Source organism: Buteo buteo, chromosome 9, assembly GCF_964188355.1.
Source record: "Buteo buteo chromosome 9, bButBut1.hap1.1, whole genome shotgun sequence".
Classification (NCBI taxonomy): Eukaryota; Metazoa; Chordata; class Aves; order Accipitriformes; family Accipitridae; genus Buteo; species Buteo buteo.
The window spans coordinates 45261588-45285751 of NC_134179.1; the positions used below are offsets into that span (position 1 = coordinate 45261588).

Below are 24164 nucleotides of genomic sequence, written 5' to 3' on the forward strand. Positions count from 1 at the left end.
TTCTCCACGCCTACTGTCCTAGTGACACACATCTAAAACACATGAAGTGTCTTTGAAGTCACTTACCAGAATGTGTCCTTAAGTGACCTGTTAGCGCATCCCTCCTTTGGCAGGCATAACTGCAAAGATGACACTTAAAAGGTTTTTCCCCTGTATGTAGTTTAATGTGGCGGAGGAGGTTACCCTTCTGAGTAAAGGAAGCTCCGCACTGATTACACTGGAATGGCCGTTCACCTTAAAATGACATACAAAAAAGGACATTTAATGGTTATGTGGGTATCGTGCTATCCTCATACCCTTTCCTTTTTGGAAGAGGAAAGAATGAGATACTGGATCAATTTCTTTCTATAGAAACACACACAGCCCTTCCGTTGACTTCAGTGGGAGTTACATGCAGCTCTGGTGTCAGAGCTTCTTGTAACATTTGTACAACTATGGAAAACACTGTACAGTTTTTCCATGGAAATAAGTGTTCTGGAGGAGGCTGATTCCAACAAGCTAGCAATTTTTAGAAAAAAAAAAAAAAGTCTTATCTTACTGCAGGTCGAAACCTAAGATACTAATTGGTTTGTTGCCGAAGTATAGCACAAAGAGAAATACATACACAGACTAGAAATGGCAGCACAAAACCAATCTAACTTGTGTTTTGTGGCTGAAATACTTAAATGACATAGTGCCTTTCATCCAAAATTCTTAAAATGCCTCACAAATATGCTTTTACTAACATCCAATCCTGATAAGAAGAAAGGTGGGTAAAGTGAGGCACAGAAAAGTGAGTAACTTGCTAGAGATTACTTGTGGCATCAAGGAGAGAACAAGGAAATCCTGATTTTGGTATCATTTTTTAAAATAAGTAGTCTAGATTACAACTTATTATCCTTTCAGAATTCAGCTCTTATAAGAATAACATAGGGATATTTACCAGTGTGGCTACGCTTATGAACCATCAAGACATTGAGGCTAATGCAGGCTAATCCACAGATATCACAATTCATTTTTCCACTAGCTGGCCTGACGTTGTCATATGAACCAGAGTGTCTTTCCAGTTTAATGCTTTCATATTCATTATATTCTCTGGGATAGGTGTAAGGCATTTCAGATTCTTCTGGGTTTTCCATAGGCTCTGAATTTAAAGCACTCTCCTCTCTTTCACTGTATTCACCTTTCACTTTAATCACATCATCTGTGGGTAAAACAAAGCACAAAAGTGAAAAAATGCTCATCTTAGGCACAATGAAGTATCTTAGGAAAAACTCACCAAAAATTACATAAAATTACGTTATCAATCTTCCTAAAAGTTTTACTTTAATACCCAAAGCTGAAGAAATGCAGTTCAGACATGAATCTTCGTGGGTCATGTACACTTAATGATACCCACAGTGAGATAACCTTTAAAAATATTGACCTGCCTGTTAATTACCTTTGACGGATAATTTCCTTCTAGAGATTATAAAAGTCTAATATAGTACAAACGTCACCCGCAATTACAGGGTACTAGTCAGGATTCAAAAGAAAATACTTATTCCCACAACTCACAATTAGCCTGTAGAAATTAGTGTCACAGGCTATTCCTGTGAATTGGAAATACAGAACGACACAAATTAAAAAGGATACTTATATCTTCCTGTGGAACCCCTGGTGCTTGAGACATGCCTAAGACATGTATCTGATCCAGTATAAGACTTCCAGTGCTCCCATGGTATAGATTCTCATCAATTAAGCTAATCAATAATCCTATTTTTCACTTGCAAATTGCAATTTTTACCCAAAGATCTCAAATGTGTGAGGAGCATCCAATAATCCTGTATCATAAGGTTACTATGTGAGTAAAACTAGCAGAGGCAGAGTAAAGGTTTCCTGATAAATAAGTGTATCCCAGAAATGTTAAAAGATTTGTCCAAAGTCATATTGTGAACATGTGGCAAAGAACCCAAAGACTCACGAAGATTAGCATCCATGGCCTTTGAATAGATTCCTGGACCTGTGGCCATGGCCAGAGAAAACCAAAGACATTGCCTTAAATGAATGCAGTTTTATGACAAGAGGAGAATGTAACAAGTAGCTAATAATTTACTAACAATAATGCTGTCATGTAAAAATATAAGCAAATCAGTCACACTATATAAACAGCTGATGATTCCCAACTTAGGTTGCTGAATTTCCTTTCCACTATTAACTCCAGCATTACCAGTACTTGCATTAAAATCCCTACTAATTGACAGGACAGCTTTTTTCTGCTTAAAGCTGACTTTTCCATCTAGACAAGAGCTAGGCTATGGCTGAAACTTGAGTTATGCCTCAAGCTACCAAGTGAAGAGTACTAAAAGATAAAATACATAGTTTCCTGTTTGAAAGTATTGTTCTCATGGCCACCTGCTCCTCTCTCAAACTGAGGGTTAGACAGTTAAATATGGCACTTAATCACTTGTCCTTTCTCCAAAGTACAGAACATGGACTGCTGAATATGTATTAGCTCCGGTTCTGAGTAATAAACCACATCAAATGCCGAGAACAAACAATGGGTGACAGCGAAAATGAGGTGGCAACATAAAAGCAGCACTGAAAAATAAAGATCTGGCAACCAATACTTTCATGAAATCAAAATTTTCAACTATATTTTAGTGAGAAAATCACTCCCCTATCCTAAATGTTTGCACTAAGCCCAGCCAATCTATCTTACTTTGGGTTGAAGTGAAGCTGGAGAAACAGGTGGGTGATAATTTCTTCATCCTATGCAAGAATCCACAGTAGTGTGGAGAACTCCGAGATTCTTCTTGGTGCTCTCCCTAGATGATGATATCCACAGAAGGCTGGCTTTTTTCCCTATATTATTTGTTTTTATCCCCCTATCCTAGATGTTTTTTAGAGCTTGGTATTGGGACTGACTACCCTGGTCCCAGAAGAGCTCACATAGGTTTGGGTGTTTGCTCAGAGGGTCACAGGGAGGTCTAGATTCACTTACAAATGAGCCATTTTTTCTCTGCACCTTCTTCAGTACTAGCTTTGCTTCACATCCTGGGGATTCCTACTTCCACTGCAACAGGGTCTCCCTCTGCAGGTACCTTCTGCTGCCAGCTTCATGTCTGAGGGTGCAAGGGTGATTCTGCTATCAAGACTCCTTCAGAATTAGTTTATGCATCCATTTCCATCACTCTAAGGAAAAATTATTGCCAGTTGCTGAAAGTAGCTTTCAACAGAATCTCTTTAAAAAAAAAAAAAAAAAAAAAAAAAAAAAAAAAAAAAAAAAAAGAAGTTTTTTGGTTGGTTGGTTGGTTGTTTTCCCTCTCAAAAGGAGGCAGTTCCAAAATAATTTTCTACATCCTGCACAGCATGGTAAAAGGAAGTACGCATTGCAGCTGCACCTTGTTGGTACTTTCAGAAACAATTTCAATTCCCACTTTCTACTTAACGTCTCACCTTTCGTCTGCATCAAATGCAAGTGCTTAGCAGTGGAGGACTAGTTGTAACCTTCAACTGAGACTTCTCTACCGTTTTCTACTGTTTCTCACCACAAGTTCATGGCTCACAGCTTTTCACTCTTTTACAGAGTTATGCCAGTGTTCATGTAGCGTAGCATGAAAGCTGGTTTGAGTTCCCCATGGCAAGCACTTGCTGACTGGCACAAACTGGGCCAGCCATCCTATGGTTACACTGCGGAAAATAATTACCTCTGTATTTTCCATATTGCATGCTGACTGCTCGCAACACTTGTGTTTTCTTATAGTAACAGAGAAGGATGCACCTGAATTCTGATCAAGGCTCTTCCACCACTGCCTCCCCACAACAAACATCCCACTCCAGCTGTCAGTCATATCCCACCAAAGCTCGAGTGCTTTTCAGTTTGCATGTAGGCATTTGAAGAACCTCAACGGAAAAATTCACCTTCTGATGACTGAGAACAACAGACAGCAGAAGCCACCAGGGAAGAGGCTTTTTTTAACCAAATAAATGTTAGAAGTGTTGGAATTTTTCTGTCCTAACACACCTGTTATTGTTTAGAGTCTACTCTGCCTTCCTGACAGCAATACAGAACAAAGCTTTGGTACAAAGCACTCTGAGGAAAAGATGGCTCAGTAGAGGTCAGCCTAAAATTAATCAAGTGGTTGCAGAGGTCTGAAGCAACCAAATTCCTTTTTCATCCCTGACTTTTGCTCTGTGTACTGGCACACACAGGGAATGCTGTGAGATCAGGAGACTGGCAACTGTGTGGAAAGGTTTGTATCTGTCACTTAAAAATCATATCAACATATTTTAATGAGATTAGGGAGTTTCCAAGCTGGCCCACCTTAACCAAGAGGAAGGTGGCTGTAACTTCAAGTAGAAAAGGGAAATTTAACTGAGGAAAAACACAATTATCCCTAACAACACTAATGAAGTTCCCCCAGCTGAAGAAAGAAGTGCTATCATCTCTTGTATGCTTAGGAAAGTAGAGGTTGTAAGAGGAAAAAAACATTCATAGTGTCCAACCCAGGTAACTAATTTTCTTGAGGTAGTTCATGAAGGTAATATACACTGCAGAAGAAAATGTAGATTTTACACAACAAAGTACCAGTGTGATGCGTTAAGGCTGATGCACATGGTTTCATTTCCTGGGGAGATGATTACAAGATGAAAGACATACTCCAGAGTAATATTTTTGTTTCACCTGAAACACTGTAAAAACAATGGGTTCTGGAAAAAATCCAAAATAAAGCTGTGGTGGCAACTTCAGACTGAGTCACCCACCACATGAACAGTGCTTGTGTATGTTCTATAAAATGCATGAATAAAAAAAGAAGTCAATAGCAGCAAACAATTAGAGCAAGCTAGAGTGTTATCTTAGCTATTCTCTGTAGAAAGAAGTCTCAGAAGGAAAAAACCCCAATTACTGTATTTAATCCAAGACCTTGGCGTCAAATATAGAGAAAATAACATAAGTTTTGTACTGTTGTTAAGCAAAGTTTACCAGTAGGGTTATGAAAAGCACAAAGAATAAAAACCAGAAGCTATTAAAGACAATGGCACAAAAGGGTGATGTTGCTCAAGTGTTTTACAAGGAGTGGGGTCATAATCATGAAATCCTCAGCACATGCAAAAAGTCAACTGGATAACAAAGAAACTTAATCATCTTAATGTGGCATTTTAATGATGCTGCTGATTTGCTATGCCAATTCAGAGATAATGAGCCCCTAATGCTACAGATGTTCAGCCAGACTAAAGAAAAAAAAAAGAAAAAAGAAAAGCTTTTCTTGTATGCCATTTCCTAACTATCCAATTAAACAAATTGTGAAAGCATATAAATAGTTTACCAGGTTTTGACAGCTGTTAATAGGATTCAGATGCCGAAGAACAAGAAGGGAGTCTATACGTGTGCATATTGAAGGCTTCTTGTGACTACCTGGATTTGACAGGTATTAACTGATGATTCATCACCGTTATCTCCACAAATTGTCCCCAGAAATAGCAGTATAAAACCAAAACCTAGCGTACACATACTAGAGTTGATCCCCTCCCAGAATGCGAGATTCCTTTACCTAAACCAGCTTGAAACAGAACAGACATACGTGGTAAAACTGAGAAAGTCAGTGGAGTTTCCAAATTAAAGTCAGAATCCTGCATGTTTACGAAAAACACCTCTACAATGGAATTAACGCACTGTGGGGGAAGATATGTCATGAATTAAAACACACCCATATTCCTTAATGAATAAAGAGAGATTTGCAGTACAGCCCATCAAAATTACAAGCTGGGGAAAAAATAATAATTAAAAAAAAAATAAATCAATGCTATACCTAAGTTTCTTTCCTTAAATAACAAGAAGAAAACAATTACATGTGACATACATGTATATATTGAAAATTTGGAGACTATAAGTAATGGGAAATTATAAAATGTGAAGTGACACAATAGCAACATGAGATAATTTGGTTTTCTTTAATAGAGGCAACACAGTCAGAGATAAGGCAACTTTTCTCCATGTCTGTCTTCTACACCACTGCAGATATCAATTCTAGGGAAGGGAAAGGAGTTCAAGACTTTTTGGCCCAACCTGGCTTTGTTTCTTTGACTCCAGTGATAAGCTCCCTTTTTTACAACAGCAGCAATGCTTTTATGAGATCATTGTTTGCCAACAAAGGAAGAAGCAATCACCTAGAAGCAGTATCAGCTTTCAGTTAGACAGCAGTGGCAACAACGGTAATGAAGACGTAGTGGCAATAAACGTGTACTCCCTCGTACAGCACGAATGCCACTGGACTTGTCCCACTCAGGTGTTCCCACAGCTGAGGTGCCTTTTTGTGCCAAAGCAGATTCTTCTGCATTAAAAATCCCAAGTACTGCATTCAGTACTTCTGTTCTACCATGCACTAGAAATCCATAGATTTCACTTCCTTGGCTTCCTAAAAATTATTACTTAGACATACTGGCTTTGATTTTATTTTATCTTTGTGCCTTCCACTATTTTCTTAGTACTGTTATTCAGTATCCATTTTTGTACAAAAAACAAGCATCTATTTTGTTTAGATACTGTATAAAGCATACTTGAGTGGTAATACCTAAATGAACCAGTGCAGTATGCACCTGGTGGAAATTTCACTTCTAAAAATAGGAGAGAAACTTTCATAATTCCCCTTTGTGGAGTGCATGCTCTATGGTAATGAGTTTCCTTGTTTTTATTGTGACTTGAAACAAAAATAGAAACAAATCAAATTGAAATGCAGTACTGAGAACCAAAAAAACCACCAAACCAGGCATCATTTTCCAAGCACTTGGATGTGTATTTTCTACTTCATTAATACCAGTGTCTATCATTAAAACACAGTATAATTTATCTAGCTGTACAATTAATTACAACAACAACAAAAAATCAAACACCACACATCATCTCCAAGCTCATGTGAGCCAGGAAACTTGAATTATGTAACTGATTCTTAAAGCATCTTATACAAATACAAGTATTTTTCTCATAAAGATGTATATTCCTGTGTAAATCTGTAATTTCATACCTGGTATTTCCCATCTGTTACCAATTTCTGCCTAATAATAATCTCATGGGGTTTTTAGGACTTTCATTCAAAAGGTTTTGAATATATTAAAGTTATATTAACAGAAATAGTGATAAAGGAAAAATGTTATCGAAAGCTGAGAGCTACCAAAGCTGAAGTTAAACAGAACAACTGCACAGCAACACCAGGCAGCGCTAGGCCATGATTTAGGAAAGGACATGAAAAATAATGCGTTTAACTGACACTACAAACAGGATTTGGGGAAGCAGAATGTTATTGCCTAAGACAACATGACTAGGGGCTAGAAAACTATGGTTAGTACTACGCTAAAATTATCACAGGATTTTATTTTTATTTTTTTAATTAAAAATAGTGTCAATAGCTTGCCATTTTTCCTCTACTGCCTATAGCCCCAGTGTTGCACAGAGAATCAGAGGGAACACCATCCCACATCCCTGGGCCTACAGTGCCCAGATTTTCCAAAGCCTGTCCCAGATTAATTTTATTTCATTTATGACACCTGTTAACATTATCCTTTCAAATCTTAATATCTTCAAAGTCTCCCTCTTAAAAAAAGAACACAGAAAAAGATGAAACTGTATGAGTTCTTCCCTTCTGTTACAGTTAAGATAACATCGCTCATAGAAAACATTTCTAAAATTACAATTCCTAAAGTCCAGAAAGCCATATACAATCACAACCGTTAAATCAGACTTCAATTAGACAGTTAATCAGAGAACATCTGGACCTTACAGTCAGACTGAAAAAGGCCACATGTTAAATTCAGATAATCGCCTTCATTATTTATACCAAGGGACCTATTACTAATATGACCACTCAGGCATGATCATTGCTGGTCAACTGCTTTTTCAAATGAACTTCATATCTGAGAAGTTGAAAGTGTAGTTTCATTTAGCCTTTTTAAAATTCATCTCCCCAAAGCCTTTCTTTCAATGCAATATACTCTTGTGTTTGACAGTAGAAAAATATAATATGAAGAGAAAACATAACAATATGAAGAACAGGGAAATCTGTGATAAATATCAATGGAATTTTAACACCTATAAACTGAAGACAGGAGCTTGATTAAGATGTTGCTCAAAATCCTTGAACACCATAATCTTCACAAAACTAAGTGTGTTGATTTGATTCAACCAGAAAAAAAAATTCCAGTAGTAAATAATCTAGATTCCGAGACTTGAATTTTAGATTACAAGTACATTCTCTCCAGATTGAGGTTTTTATAATTAAACACTTGTGTTTTACTTTTAGCCTTGTCTTCTACAGAAGCATATGCATCCACTCTGTGTTCCCTTAGTAACATTCAGACCTGTACACCAAATTCAATCCTATCGGGCAGAGGAAAAAGCTTCTCAGAATTACTCTATTCTGACAATTGGCCTGTTCAACAGATGGCCCAGGAGTACCTGCATCTCCCAGAACCACTCCTGGAGGTGGTGCTCCTGCATCAGGAGAAACGGTCGGTGTGGCTGGCACACTTGGCAGGTGAGGTGCAGCAACAGACTGTTCAACAAGAATATATGGAATTGAGCTCTGAATTAAACAAAGTTCATAACAGCTCCTGCAGAGCAGCAGAAGGAACAAAAACAGGAACAAGAACTGGAGCACTTGAATGCAGCGTGATGGGCGGCGGTGTTGAGAATACGGCAAAGCTAGTCTGAGGTACCAGAACTTTGCGCAAACTTTGCATAATTCAATTAAAAGCCAGCAACAAGAGACAAGCCCACTGGAAACCGCGCTTCATCAATTCCAATGCTCATGGAACTATTTGGTGCGTTTTAGCAAAGTTTTGACGCTTGTGGATTTATTTCTGCTTTCCGACACCTTTCCAGCAGTAGAAACAGTAGTAAATTTGCCCTTTAAACTCACACATTTTGTGCCAAATGAACAGCCTAGTTTGGGGGCAAAACGTGAGTCATCTTAATTAACTGATTTCCTTTCCACCAACCCATATGTCTAAAAATGGATTATTTTCTACAATGACATGTGATTTGAGTTCCTAGGGCCGTTTTCTTAATCTTCGCTTATTTCCTGCTGGGGGGTGGGGAGGGAACACACCACATCTCATCTACCCTGGACTAGATTTTATTTCGATGCCAAAGGAATAAGTATTTCTCTCACCTTTAGTTTCAAGGAATTATTTTGCATGAAGCTGAGACATACACTGTAGAACAAGTGAAGAAAAATGCAGTTTTAAAAGTCATGGAAAGAAGTCCATTATCTATTGAATAACACTGTGCATCCATTCTCCTTCCAGACCTTGTCTTGTCTGATAGCTTACACCGATAGCTACGATAGCTCAAAAGAAAATTCTGTTTTCTACTAACTATAATGGGTTAATTAGAATTAGTAATAGCTGCACTTTTCTGATTATTTGAAAACAATCAGAATATCCGAGTTTCTGTACCAGCCATGGGTGCTGTGGCCTACCCATTGTGCAGGATGGTCCAAGCTGATGTCAATCATTTATAGGCTGTGGTGACACAACTGACTGTGTTGATGTCACTGAACGTGCTTGGCAGCATTCCTGCTGCTGATAGTACAGTACCGAAGAGCTAAAACAAAGTCAAGAGGATCTTTTGTTGATAACACTCAGATGCAACTTTCAGTTCATGTGTAGCCACCAAAGCAGAGAGACCTGACACAGTTAAGCAGCACAGACTCCTTGCCTGGTTTTAACACTTACAGAAATCCCCTGTTAAGTGAACTTCTGCAGCAAAGTACTGCTGATGTTGTGAGATAACCCCTGAGTCCCATGAGCGGTAGGGCTCGATCTGGGCTTGGGAGATGTAATATTCTGATAAAAAACGGCACTTCCTTTTCAAGCAGATAAGTGCGTGTGCTAGCAGCACCACTGGAACCTCAGTACGCGCCTAAGCGAGGGTTTGTCATCCTCTCCTGTCTCACTCCAGCCTTTTAACCGCCCCCTTTCACACACCTAAATGCAGCAGCAATTAGCATCCATAAACCACAAATGTGGCTTCTATTTCTTTTTATTTCACAACCATAAAAGCTAGCTAACATTCATAACACCCAAAAAGTTGTCTGCCTCAACAGATGAGAGAATTAAGACATAATTAAACACTTGTGCTTGACTGTGACTCCCATAGGAAAGAACGTGGCTTTTTTTATTTAATTTTTAAATTAAAGATACTTCAACTTTGGCCACCAAAGGTAACAGTGTCAGGGGCACATAAAGAAACAAGGGAAATTAAGTGCTTCCTCCCCTATCTGCCTCATTGCTTGTCTCTTTTCAGACTAGATACAGGAAGCACCATGGGAACAGTGTATTTTTATGGTTGCAGGCAAGCATACACCATGTGCACCACAGCATGCAGCTTCCATTCCCTTGAGGCAAAAAAAGGTTTTTTCTTTCTCTTTTCTCCCCTCGTTCTCCATCAAGCTGTTAATTAACATATTACTATAGCCTTCTGCTTAATTGTTTGCCCTATACTTAGCAATCATCATAGTTTAAGCCCTTTTAAAAGGGGTGTATAATAGGACAGGTTGAATTGTTTTCATTGAATGGCATCTCACCTTCGTCAGTTATAACGCAGACATATGAACAACACATCAGCCAGTGTGTTTGCATGTGCTGGGAGAAGTACAAATATAGAACTGTGCTGAAAAAGTGGATTTTCTTACACCAGACAAGCACCAGTTGAGATTATGTTTCAGCCCTATACACCAGTTTATTTAGAGCCTTTATGAAGTTTCTGTAGTCTTTTGAAAGGATCACAGTATCACTTTCTTCAGACCTACCATAAAAGGCTCCACCAAACTAGAGCTGGACAACATCTAGATTTGACCAGGCTCCAACTTCTGCTCAAAGTCTCAGAACAAGTCCCCACAATGTATTTAGAGTGTCACCCATTAATAATGCAATACTCACAAAAAATGGATAGTCCCAGAAACTGCAAGATTACTACGTACTATGAATGGTTGACAAAACATGGAAAAACCAGACATAATCGTACTGAAGAAAAACATGTTATAGACATATTAAGGCAGTGGAAAGCAGACTATCAAATGCTTGATCTCTCTCTATGAGTCAGTGGCCTCATGTTCTCATGAGGGCCTTCAGCAGATGGAACAAACCCTGTGGGCATGGATCACGCAGGGATTCAGGATTAAAAAAAAAGGGAGATTTTTCTGTGATGCGGGCTATCATCAACGATGAACTGTGAAGATATTGAAGTGGAATTGCTCACTCACAAAAGGGATGGATCACGAATACCACAATTAACATTTATGAGAACCACACAAACATTTTTCATTATTTATCTTTAAATTTGATATGTAATGAGGGTATTAGTGATCAGACCTGGAAAAGTGCCAAATAGAGCTTTTTTTTTTTTCCTTTAAACAGACAGACTTTTCAGGTATAGGCAGGATATAATCCATTTCCCAAGAGCCATCACCAATACTGATGATATTTCTATTCTGTGATTCTGGAGAATACTATATATTCATTTTTACCAGGGTTAGTGATCCCCAAACGATAATACTCCCACCAGGGCAACACTGTCAGAATGTGGTTTCGCTTATCAAGGCAGATAGTTATTGACCCGCAGAGACTGCTCAGTGACTAACGTAGCTGCTGTTACATAGTAGGTATGACACGAAAGCTAAGATTATTTGTGAATTTTAGTATCCAACAGCAACTGAAGTGGCGCTGGGCTTTAGGAAGAAATTTAAATACACTTACCGATATTCGCACAGCCTAGACTACTAGCACAGCATGCTTAACTATTTAAGATTTATTGTGCTTCCAGTATCAGAATGATTGTAGAGAACTGTATGTGAAGCAATGAAGTAAACACAATATATATTTGATTTTGTGCCATTTTACACTGAGATACTGCAGCTCTCTTTTTTGTGCATTTAAAACTGCTTTCTCCTAGCAATCATGTCTGTATTCCTACAGTGAGAATCAAAGAATAGAGCACTGTGGTACTGAGTAGGTTTGTACTCACTTTATAATGAATGAATGCTTTAATGGTAAGGGAGTCTATCAGAGTGAAATGATGGTTTATTGATATTTATAGCATTGAGATGTAAGTTTTCAGTATTTGCATTCCAGAACAAATCGTAAAGAAACTTTAAGCAATCAGCAGCCATGTAACAGAAAAATGGAGTGTAAGAGCAGTATCAATGTAAACATTCTCTCACAAGTGTCTAAGTTGTATGTGACATAAATGTATGGAAAAGAGCCTGAGAAATGGTACTGAAGCTGAAGGGCATAGGACAGTCAAGGAACAGAAAAAAGACTTGCTAGATGCCATGATGCTGTAAATGCAAGCGGTACAGACAGGCCTCCTGGAATGGGAAGGTGGGGAGAAGCTAGAGCAGTTCCTCTTGGACGGTCAGTACTGAGGGTTTTGTGAAAGAAATGCTGTCGTGGCTTCCTGTATCCACAGCTTAGTGACTAGGAAGAGTGAAGGGCAGGGACACTGGGAAAGCAGAGACAGAAGTGAGCTAGAGCAAGTGGAAGTGGCATAAGGGCTGGACAAATAGCTGGAATATGGCTGTATTTTATGTGCTGTGTTATCTGAAAGAGAGATCAGATGCCTTGGATGTAGAAAAGGCTCAAGCATTCCATGTTCTGTGGATAAAACCATCAAAATTCTCTTTTTAGGGTAAGCAGAACAGAACTCACCTGCCCAAGATAGCTTCTGCACTGCAGATATCTATGCTAAGCTACTCTCCACCGACTATAAATGGAGTCCTGCTAAGAAGCAGTTACTCTGGGGACACGAGGCATTTCATCCTAGGTCAGACAGCCAAATTTGGTCAGAAAACCTGCGTGCTCTCTCTCCATCGACTGTCAAGAAAGGCCAGACACCAGTACAGTTCTAGACACTGGTACTGTAGATACACAAGTGAGATTAATTTCACCCTCCTCATGGACTTTTTTGCTAGTGCAGTGCTCCCTTGAGTGTTTTATGTTGTTTTGTACTTTGTTAATAAATAGGTACAAGTTAATCTTTAATGCAAAAAATTTAACACCTGAACATTTCATTTTAGTCCAAAATAAAGTCATCACATTTGTGTTACAGGGAACAACCAAAGCTATTTGGGCAACCAAAACAGAGACAATTCTTTAGTGATTTACTTGATTAATGTGATACAAGAACACTACTTCAAAACTACTAACCAAAGCCACAGACATAGTTTGTCTTGACACTGCTGTACTGCCATGGACATGCAGTACTTGAAAGGCAACGTGAAACTGGTAAAACAATCTATGTCTTTTCCCCGGTATATGTATACCACATCCTCTACCAGGCAGCATTTTTCACTGTTTGTGGTTGAGAACTGGCATAAATGAACACACTCAGCTCACTGGCAGGAATGTTTATTAATGCTGTGATTTCAGTTTATGAGCTTCTAGATCAAGGAGGAAATTCAAAGTCTCTTGCTCTACATCTATGTCATATACACATATACAAATCCTGAACTCTGAGGGCCTGTAAGATTGCTGAGTCCAGGAGGTGCTGCTTTTATCTGTTAAGTGAAAAGGGCCTACTAGTTTTTAAAGATACACAGAAATATGCACTTATGTAGGCCTTCTTTTAAATTAAAAATAGTGCATATTGTTTTAGCATTTTATTCATACCTGCATCTTCTTTCAGTTGTATAGGAAGGGTTTACTGTTCAAATTAAACAATAAACATGGTAAACTGACCAACCTTCTGTTAACGCACAGTTTAAAGTACAGGATTACTGCTACAGTTTTAAATTCTACAGGGCTGAGTTGTTCTATGAATTTGAAGTAACTTGTCCTTTCTTTCAAAAAAAAATCTGCCAAGTTATTTTTCAGATATCAGAGCAGCTTAACAACATTAATAAAAAGTGCAGTCCTAACACACGCATTTGTCATATGCAAACTACTTTTAAGAATTTGTATGCTACAACACACATTAAAAGAGCTCCCCATATGCACATGCTTTTTTATCTTGCTATCCATATTTCATAGATCCTGTAAAAGTGACCTTTATAAAATGCACATGAGGTTCCCTGATGGAAAACAGTTACTCCTCCTTTAGAGCATGTTAAAACGCTCTAAACTAATTGTATTGTTACTCCTTTTACAAGCATGCATGAAAACCAGAGCCTTGATCCAGAATAAACTTTCTAATCACTCTCATAGCATAATCAGATGAATAAAAAGACAAAATATAACTATTATTTTTCAGAATTCAATCTCCACTTTACCTCCTGCTTCTTCATTAGACTGATTGTGTTCCTTCATATCTTCTGCATTATCCATACTTTCCATTTCCTGGGATTTGTTCAGATTACAGTCTGTCAAAACCTCCTGTCCTTCTAAAAAAAAAAAAAAAAAAGCAAACCCATAATTAACTATTTATGCTCCAAGAATACTTCCAGGTGATTACCTCAAAGTATCTGCAAACTCCCAGTATCGCCTACAATGTTCTTCCTATAGACAGATTAGTTGCAATTTGGTTGATTGGATTTGCTTCCCAAAGTCATATACAAACTCTTGCACAGAGTACACACCTTTAACAAGTCTTAAGCTTTTGCTCAGATTTAACTATTCTGAAGGTTGTTCTAAATGACAGCAAAACAGGAATAAAATCCAGTATATGTAACTCTGTGTATCACCTGTACTCTGACAACTGCTGCTAGCAGGCAAGCAAGCAAGCTCTTCAGAGCATGGAAAAGGAATCACAGCTTTACTTTGTTCATTTGGGCAAAATATTAATCATTCTGGCCCCAGGCCAGGAAACTGCTCAAGCACGTTTAATCGGAAGCCTCTTTGAAGCCAGTTGCACTTCTCTACTTATTTCACATATGTCTTTTTAAACATCAACATTATCAGAAAGTTTTCTGCTGATCACTGTGGCAGCAGTATGTCCCAGAAATCCAAGCCTCTCTTCTCTGAAATAAAGCCAAACTTTTCATTATAGTGAAATTTATTTGGGTGACATTTTTTCAAATAAAGCTTCTTTCATAAAATCCATAATACAGAGTGACTCAATATTATGCATATTTCTGTACATTTCAGATCAGTATTTTGTTTAAAAAACTGACAGTGTTTTCTTTCAACAATCCTGTGAATTTTTAAAGTTCACAGCAACATTCGGAAATTGCTGTTAAAATTATTTAACAGTTGGATAGTAAAAACCCCAATCCTTCTCAAGCTAAATATGACATTGGATCTGAAAAAAAGTCTTATTTTTTGATTAATGAGTAAAACGTGTCCAACTCACACAAGAGGTTTGTTTTCATATTTTCAGAAATGCAGTCAACCAAAAGAATCACATTATTCTTGCTTCCCTAATCAAAACTTCCAGCTTTCTTCTGAAAACATTTCCTTTCCTACTATACAGTCTTTTTTTCCCTTTAGTATAATTTTCCAATATTATATTGAACTTCCACAGTTTTATTTCAATTCTAGAATTTACTTTTTGCCTTTAATGCCCAGCTTTGTATTTGTAACTGTGCTACTCAGTGTCCTGGGAATCTAAACAAGCTGCAATTCATACAGTTTTCTCCATTTAAATTTTCCAAGACAGGGTGAAAGAACATAACTTGAACAGCACCATACCTGCAGCCATAGGCTGTTCCTGAGAATTACTTAGGTCCATACCTGCCTGTGAATCTGCAAAAGACAGAAAAGCAGCCTGAGTTGCTTATATTTAGAACCACTCATAACACAGTTATTATAATCTTATAAATTCCCATTTTCTTGACTGAAAGCAAAATTGAAAAAAGCAAAATTTTCAAAGAAATAAATACCAAATAATTGTTATGTTTCGTTGCACAACTTCTTTATATCTTGAGCACTGGCATGTGCCCAGAAAAGGGATTAAGTATTATTTTCTAACTTCAAAAAATTATTGAACATAATAAATACACTTTCGATTTAACATCTCATTTTGCACCTGTGAGCACAGCATAGTGGTAGTAACTCTACATGAAGTGAATGTCTATAAAACACAAATTACAAGATATTTTTACATTCCTTTTCTAATACAAAGGGAAAACCCTATTATCTTCACAAGATCTACTTGGCTTTCATGGGAATGCAAGTCTAATTCCCATTTAGAAATTCTGATAGGGATCAAATGTAAGGAATTTTAAAAAAAGTTTAGAGGACTACATATGTGGCCTGGTTTCCAAAAGTGCTGAGCACTCGACAGACCACTCTGAAGACAATATAACCCACAGGTATTTACATCTTCCACTCCAGTGCCCAAATTTAGGCTGGCGAGTTTAACTGGAGGCTCAGATCTGACCTGTCCAGTTAAGTCTTTACTCAATGCCTTGCTGTCTTGAGATTTCATTGATATGAGGGTTGATTTTCTTACCAGTGTCACAGCTACCTGCTCCCTTCCTCCTTTCTTTCCTCTAGCTTTTTCCCTCTTTTTTTACATACTGGAAAATCTTTTATCATCTTTGAACATAAAAAATAATAGCTCCAGGACTTGTAAAATTCATTCCTGGCAGTTACATAACAGAAATACACATGCAGTGGCCATGAGGTGTTAACCACTAGTGACATTTACCCCATAATTATCTATCTTTACCACCACTGCATATGGAACATTTTTGTGGTCTCTGCAACGTCAAAATATAAAGCTCTGTTAACTCTACAGCAAAGCAGCCTAGTATCAGATGAGGCTATCCAAAAAACTGCATGAATAGAGAATGGGCTGCTGCATCCAACAAAATAAAGGCAAACTCAGAGAAGAAAAAAAACCAACAATAGAACTGTCCAACAAAGGTTTTTTAAATGTTTGGTTCTATTGTTTCCTAAACGAAAGCATTCAGCTCCCGTTTCTCAATAATAGGTCTAAGAGTTACACTATGCACGTAGTTCCCACTGCTCTTAACTAGCTATTACCAAAGAGCAGCAAGAAAAAAACCCACTATTAATGAATCAAGCCATCCAGCAGTGACCTGAGCTCTTCAGGGTGTAACTCCTGATTGGAGACAAGTTGTTAAGCTATTAGCGTTTATGAAATGTATCCTAAAATTAAATCAGAGCTCCTATCCTTTCATGCAAATTTAGCATGAATGCAAGCTCTTCATTAAGTGTCTTTTATTAGAGCTAAGAGTGTTGTCTTGTGTCATAAAGGTAGTCATGGAATTAAATGACAAAAAGTTCAAATATTTAGTAAATCTGTATTTTTAAAAGAAATAAATAAGATCAAGGAACTCCATAGTTACAGCTCTTAATTTGTCTTTGTTTCATTTTATCATACCAGGAAAAGTAAGGTACAAAGAAGCAAACAGACCAATTTATACTGTGAATAATGATGGGGAAACACTATTAAATACATGGCACATGAACAAAATTCTCTCTAGTATTGATTTTAATTTTACATTGCAATAATATAGATACTTAGATTATACAAATCCTTGTGATTGTGCAAATAATTAAGCTTTCAGCAAGACAATGAAACCCTCATTATTCTGTAATACTTGAATTCGATTTTAATTGCATTCAGAAATCCTGTACAGTTGCCCCATTTGGGTGATAAAGCACTGACCTGGTCAAAGCCCCAGGATTAAGCAAAAAGGGTGCCTGCTGGGTGGGGGGAGAGGTGTGGCTTGGAAACTCTGCAGCAATTCTGCCTTTCCCAGGGTTGCCAGGAGGTCTTGAAATGAAGACTTAAGAGCCCCTACACAGCTGCTTCAAATCAGATAATTCTGCATATATTCCTGTATAGTCATATTGTTTTAGAAACCATTGTATTCCCCAGGACATCTCCGGAGCACACAGTCACTCCAATAAGGATGCATACATTGCTATAGCTTATTGGGTAAATCGCATCAGCACAAGCTTCTGTGTGTCGGGCTAAGTGCAACACCCCTACCAGTCAGTCAACTGTTCTGTTCCAAGCACCTCTGAACTGCAGCTACGGGGTGACTTGGCAGAGAACGGCACTGCCTGAACCACGCGGCAGCCTAGCAGGACCTGTTCAGCCAGTCCTCAGATGCTCATCTACTTAATGTTGAGATGGTCTCTGCATATTTATTTACATTTTGTTGAGCATAACAGGTTCCTGTCCATGATGGGCTGCTGGGCAGTACAATCCTTCTGAGGAGATAAGAACAACGACACACTGTATAATGTTTCTCTTTTCTTTTGAGAAATATCCCAGTCTCTGTAGCACTTTCAAGCCTCCAAAATCCACTCATCAGTACCTGGTTTCTTTACGATATTTGTCTTAAGCAGCTTCTTACAGCCTTAGCAGTCTCTTAAAATTTAACCTCAGGTCTCTTCCCCAAGTAAAGTATTTTAAGCCAGATCCTTCCTAAATGTGCCAGGAAGAGAAGGTCTAGGAAGCTTCCATCCCCGATTCTGTACAAATAAGACCATATTTCTACCTAATGTTCAGAAAAGCACAACGTGGGAAATCACTTACAGAACACGCTAGTCTTCCCAAGCTTCAAAGAGGTCCACTGACTAGGGCGCATGGAAAGAAGACGCTTGTCTTGTGTGTGTCGCAGCTGACGCACTATGTTCATTTACAAAGCAGAAGTAAAATTCATGTGCTTTAGAAACCAATCCTTAGCCATCCTGTGTTCTACACCAATAGCCAAAGTGAGCAAAAATATTCAAATAGCATGCTAAAAAAGTGCTATGGCATTTTAATACATAACTGTATTCATCTTTTATCCTGGTATTTAACCAGTTGATAGAAGCAACAAAACAGCCTACCTATATTTTAACCCCCCTAAAATGGATGTTTTTCAAGTAAATGATAACACTAATACCCTTCTATCATCAATACAGCTGTAGCCAACTGAATGGCAGGTACGTCTTGAATTATTATAATCTTACCTGTTTGCCTCCACAGTGAAAACCAGAACAGAACATTGTCTTTTTACTGCCAGCTGCAGTTTTCAACCCAACAGCATTGTGAAGGGCACATCTTTGTAAATCCCATACGCTCTTAGTCCTTCTATCACGGTACATGGAGCAAATGCAGCCTGTTTCCTTGTCTTTGTGCCATCTTAAGAGGCACAAGCAAGCCAAAATAAAACACACACCAATCCTGGCCCCTGCCCTACAGCCTTAGACCCCCACAGCCTTATCCCTAAATGCTCACAGCGGAGCCAGTGCCTTTGCTACATACAGCAGTCAACTTCTTTCACCCCAACGTGTTTTTCACCCCAACATGTTTTTCACCTTCAACCCACATTGCACGATTAAAGAGAGAAAGCCTATCTAATTGCCCCACTGAATGGCCTTCTTCAGCACTTACAGTCTCAATGGCTTTCTGAAGAAGGTACCCTGGACCAAATAAACTCTTTGCAGGGTGTCTAATACTTTGCTGCTCTTAAGCGCCACATAATGTTTGAAATGACACGGGCATTTTTTAAGTGCACATGTCATTTTGGGAAGAAATCCTGATCAGCAGTGTGTAACTAAGGATAACATTTTTCTCATATTGTAGCATATGACCTTCTAAAACCAGCAGAGTATCTTCCAGTAATTCAACATGTTCATCCCAGTACAGCAAATGGAAATGACAGCATGAGGTCAGTTCTTGTGATCTTGGCAAAAAACAAACCAGTCATGAAGAGATGCAACCAAGTAAAGACTGCAGATTTCAGCTTCCTAGACCCAGGTCTCAAACATCGACTCTTGCCAGTGCCTGCAAGTCCTCCCATCAGTGACTGTACTGATCACAGAAAATCAAGGACAGAAGTGTTACCCCTTTGTCCTCAATGGCAAATTTCCCACTGCCTCCAGTGGAACTGAGATTTTCCCAAGACCCATGGAAACAGAGACACTTGGCAGTTGCTGTATCCAGAGATAACACAGTAGAACACTTTTACATTAACTTCATCCCAAACAGAACAAGCTGTGGCACATTAACTGATCCTCATAATCCCCACGTACAGAACTAAAACCTGAAGGATTATTTGCATGTTAATTTTAAGTGTACAAGAAATAGGAACACAAAAAGGACACTTCTTAAATAATCGCAGCTGTAATGGCAGAAACATGCTCATTTTCTAATGAGAGACTATACCAACATACCTAAAGAGCTTTCTTCTCCCACAACAGACATACAGTGGATCCGACGTGACCAAGAAAACGAGGCTGCATTTTTAAGCGCCAAACTGCCACCAGACCCATTCTTTCAAAACATTAGTTACGTCTCTCAAGCAGCGATAGTCTCGATTCAGTCAGAATCTATGCGAGTAATTATTTAAATACAAACATTTTAAAAGCCTTTAGCAAAGGAGAACACATTTTTAAATAGGCAGCTGCATCTAACTTAAAATAACCAAAAACCTGAAGTCATTGAGACACAGGAGAATCTAAACTCAAGCCCTTAAAAAGATGAAATAAGAATATCCACCTCTGAAATTAATGAATCAAGTGATGCTTTGCAATGCTTCTTTGCCAGGCTTGTTAAAACACTGGTAATTTAGCTTTTCTTCCCAAAGGAATTACGCCGTAGCCCAAGATTAACTCACAACTTGTTTTTTTGCTGGCTCTGAAAGTTACACGCACGTTTTACAAGCGAAGAGGAAACCAACGCGCCTTTTAATTCGTTAAAACCTAGAATACAAACGGCAGATAAAGCGGGCTCTAAAACCCAACTTTATCATACATGTTGTGATGTTTCTGAAATTAAACAGAGCGGGGGGGAAAAAGCCCCGTTCGTTTCCTGTTTAATTGCAACACGCGATTAGATTTCTCCTCCAGAGGCTGCAACCTCTCTGCAGAAAGCGCTGAAGAAGCCGCTTGGAAGTAAGCGGGAGGTGGAGCACGGTGCGAGCGCCCCGAGCGGGGTCGGCGGGGAGGAAGGGGGGAGCGGCAGCGCCTTCTCCCCCCCCCGGGAAAGAGCGGGGTCGTTTCTCACCTTCCATGCTCCAGCCGCGGCTCCCGCCTCCACCTGCCCGCCCGGCCTCGGGAACTGTCGCCGGAGCTCACCGGCCTCGCCTCCCCCTCCCGCCCGCCGCCGGCACCGCGACATCCGGCCCGGCGCTCGGCGGGCGGAGAGCGGCGCCGGGCGGCGGCCAGCGGAGCCGACCCGGTCCCAGCCCCGGTCCCGGCGACTCGCCCGCCTCGCAGCTCGCCGCTGGTGCTAAGCGATGGCTACTCGACGGGCGACACCGGGGCTCCAGCGGGAGGGAAGACGGCGGGCCGGGGGTGGCCGAGGGCAAAGCGTGTGTTTTGGGGTGGGGGGCTGAGGGAGGTCCCAGCCGTTTTCCTAGGACAAACGGCCTCAGGCTGCGAAGGGCATCTCCAGAATGGGACAATGATGTACGCCCGAGCGCCACGGTCTCCTCCGGCAGCCCGGCAAAGGCTGCAGGCGAGGCCGTCCTGCAGCAGAAAGCCAGAGGCGATGGCCAAGCAGGCAGCAGGCTGAAAGCAGCCCCCGGTGAACCCCGGGGACGCAGAGCCGGCAGCACCCCTGCTTTCGCACAACACGCTAAGGGGCCAACAGGAGACATGGGGAACCCTGCGCTTTACAGAAAACATCCCTCGCAACTCCATGGGAGAAAAGTTCTTTTCCCCACCATCAGTGGTGGCTCCACAGGTAAAGAAGCCACCGCAGGTCCTTGGGCAGGGATACCGTCAGGAGTGGGGCCAAGGGGAGCAGCTCCAGGAGAAATAAACCAACCTAACAGGAGTAACCCTACCCTGAGGGCTTTGACACACCACCACATTCAGGGATGCGGCAGCCAGGTGATCGCACAGATCCCCAGCTGCCCACCGCATCTCAAGCTAGGTCAGCAGCTCCCTCCAACCCACGTCTCACCTCCACTTGCAAGCATGTCTGACAAGAGCGCTCCGTTTGCCCCCAGCTCCCTCAGCGCTGCCAGGTGGGAAGCTGTTTGACAGCCCCTCCTGCAGAAGGGTCACCAGCAAGACAAATGGATCCGCAACCTGTTAGGGACAGCCAGTCAGAAACACTACAGAGCATTTTAGGGAGCCCTTCACCTTTAAAGCCTGCAGCAAGCGCTAACACCCAAAACAGCGCGGGAAAGCTGTTTGCGATGACTTGGGTTAGGTCACTCAAGGGACAACAGCTATTCATGCAGAGGGTTTAGCAGGGTGACACGGAGCTATTTTGCGTTGGCAGGCTTCTGACTCATTTTATTTTACACTGCAAAGCCAAGCAGTCTAAGCCTTTATTGGAACTAGTGTGGCAATCGCGCGCTGTGATGCCCACACACATGGAAGAGTAACTTCTTTTCTACACACTTAATTTCCTTTGTGTGCAATTTGTCCTGGCTCCGTTTACACATCATGTAAACATGGTAAGGCAGCCTCAACTGTTAAACAAATGCTGCTTTCTTTGCATTATTCGTTAACAGATCGCACTCCTCGGACTGTACATTAAAGTCAAATGACTAAGAGTAAAATAAAACTTAAGTTAGCTGTTTTTCTCAACAAAATAGCATTGCTATTTAGAAGAAAATCAAGTTACAAAATCGTTTAATACATTCAAGCAAACAGGAATTTCAAAGTACTGAGGGAATTGTTAAATAATGACTTTTGTACATCTAGGACAGTCTTCTGAAAGGAGGCTCACCCTACGCAGGGCTCAGACAGGGCTTTGAGCAACCTGACCCAGTGCAGGATGTCCCTGCCCACGGCAGGGGGGCAGCACCAGATGACCTTTAGGGGTCCCTTCCGACCCAAACCCTTCCATGATTCACGAGGAAGCATGAGCTGTGCCAGACCAACACGGTCTTGACTTTATGTGCAAGCTAAGCACTAGTCATGGCATTTTGCTTCACCCAAAGCCCAGAGCTATTTACCAAGAAAAGGCCTAAAAAGGCAACAGCTGGCCTAGATCTCAGATCAGCACAGAGCATCAGTACAGAACAGTCCGTACCTGGCATGCTTTGACATCAACATAGTTAATGTTTGCAGCTTTAAACTCTGATGAGCCAGAGAGACAGCTGAGAGAGAAAAAGGAAAACAACAAACCCAAGACGCTGTAGATGGAAGGCTCGCTGACAATCTTCAGCATGACTAGGGCAGGTGCACTTCTGGACCCTTGGGGTCATTGCTGCATCTGTTTATTACAGTTTTATACTTATTTCATCACATTGTGCTTTGGGGTTGGGTTTTCCGGGCCCTGCAACTCAGCTATATTTTAAAACTGAGAAATGAATGTTTTAGGGTAGGAAGACTGATGGAGGCTTAGTGCATTTTTGTTCGTTTACTACATATGTTTTCCACAAAGGGGTCCAGAAATCAGGAATAATACTCATGCAACTTGAGAATCTACAAGTTAATGAAGTGACAAATGAAACTGTGATCTGACCCGATCACTTGGACATAAAACCAAAGACAGCGAGTGCAAATTACCATAGCTCAGGTGTGCGATAAGACAACATGGAAACATGATTCTCCTACTTCCTTTCTGCATTGTGTCAATGACTGCTTCTTAAATTGATGCTTTTCCATCACTTGGAAAAAGGTTCTGGAAATACAAAGTTAAAAAAAAAGGTATCTGGGATAATCAAGCCCAGTTCTCTGCTATTGCAGACAATCTCTGTATTCCCCTTCCAGAAGCATTTAATAATTAGGAAGGTTTTCTGCTCCTATGAACTTCAAGGAAGCCCTGGAATCTACTGTGTGGTGATCAGAAACCTCTTTCTGTTTTCCATCCCAGGATTATTCACGGCCTTTTTCTCTTACTGCCAGACTTGTGCTCCAATTTAAATCTTCACTTCCCCTCACGTTTACCATCAGATAATCAGTCATGTCTTCCTCTGCTTTTATTTCAAGGGCAGAGATCAAAACAGCCTGGGTTGGCCAGCCTATAAAAAATGCCACTATGTTCATCGTGGCCCTCTTTCACATTATCCCTGCTTTAGATGACCCACCTTAGAGACAAAACTTGTGTTCTGCATCCCAGGTAACATCTCTCCAGAGCCTTGCACAGGTCATTCACATGACCCTGTACTCCTGGAAATCTCTCTACATTATTTCCTAGGATAAAATATTTGCCTTTTTAATATCTACTCACACCATGATCAAGTTTACAATATTTTTTTCCTCTTCTATTATTTCCTCCTGACAGAGCTTCTAGCAGTTAGCAAGAATACCTAGTAATTCATAAATACATGACTTCACATTTTGTTCTAGCAAATCCTCCCCCCTGCCATCACCCTATTCTTAAAGATAACCAGCTTCCCCCC

The 24164-nt window shown here is 40.1% G+C and overlaps 1 protein-coding gene across 1 annotated transcript in view; it reads right to left on the reverse strand.

Annotated features, from left to right (window-relative positions):
- Positions 1-20949, reverse strand: part of IKZF3 (IKAROS family zinc finger 3) — a 36156-nt gene extending 15207 nt beyond the window's left edge. Inside the window, exons 1-5 of the mRNA XM_075036502.1 lie at positions 20864-20949; positions 15580-15633; positions 14223-14333; positions 923-1183; positions 67-234 (exon numbers count right to left, since the gene is read on the reverse strand). Of these exons, the coding sequence (XP_074892603.1) occupies positions 67-234; positions 923-1183; positions 14223-14333; positions 15580-15633; positions 20864-20870 (601 nt within the window). The 5' untranslated portion in view covers positions 20871-20949. The remainder of the gene's footprint in view (positions 1-66; positions 235-922; positions 1184-14222; positions 14334-15579; positions 15634-20863) is intronic.
- Positions 20950-24164: the final 3215 nt, after the last annotated feature.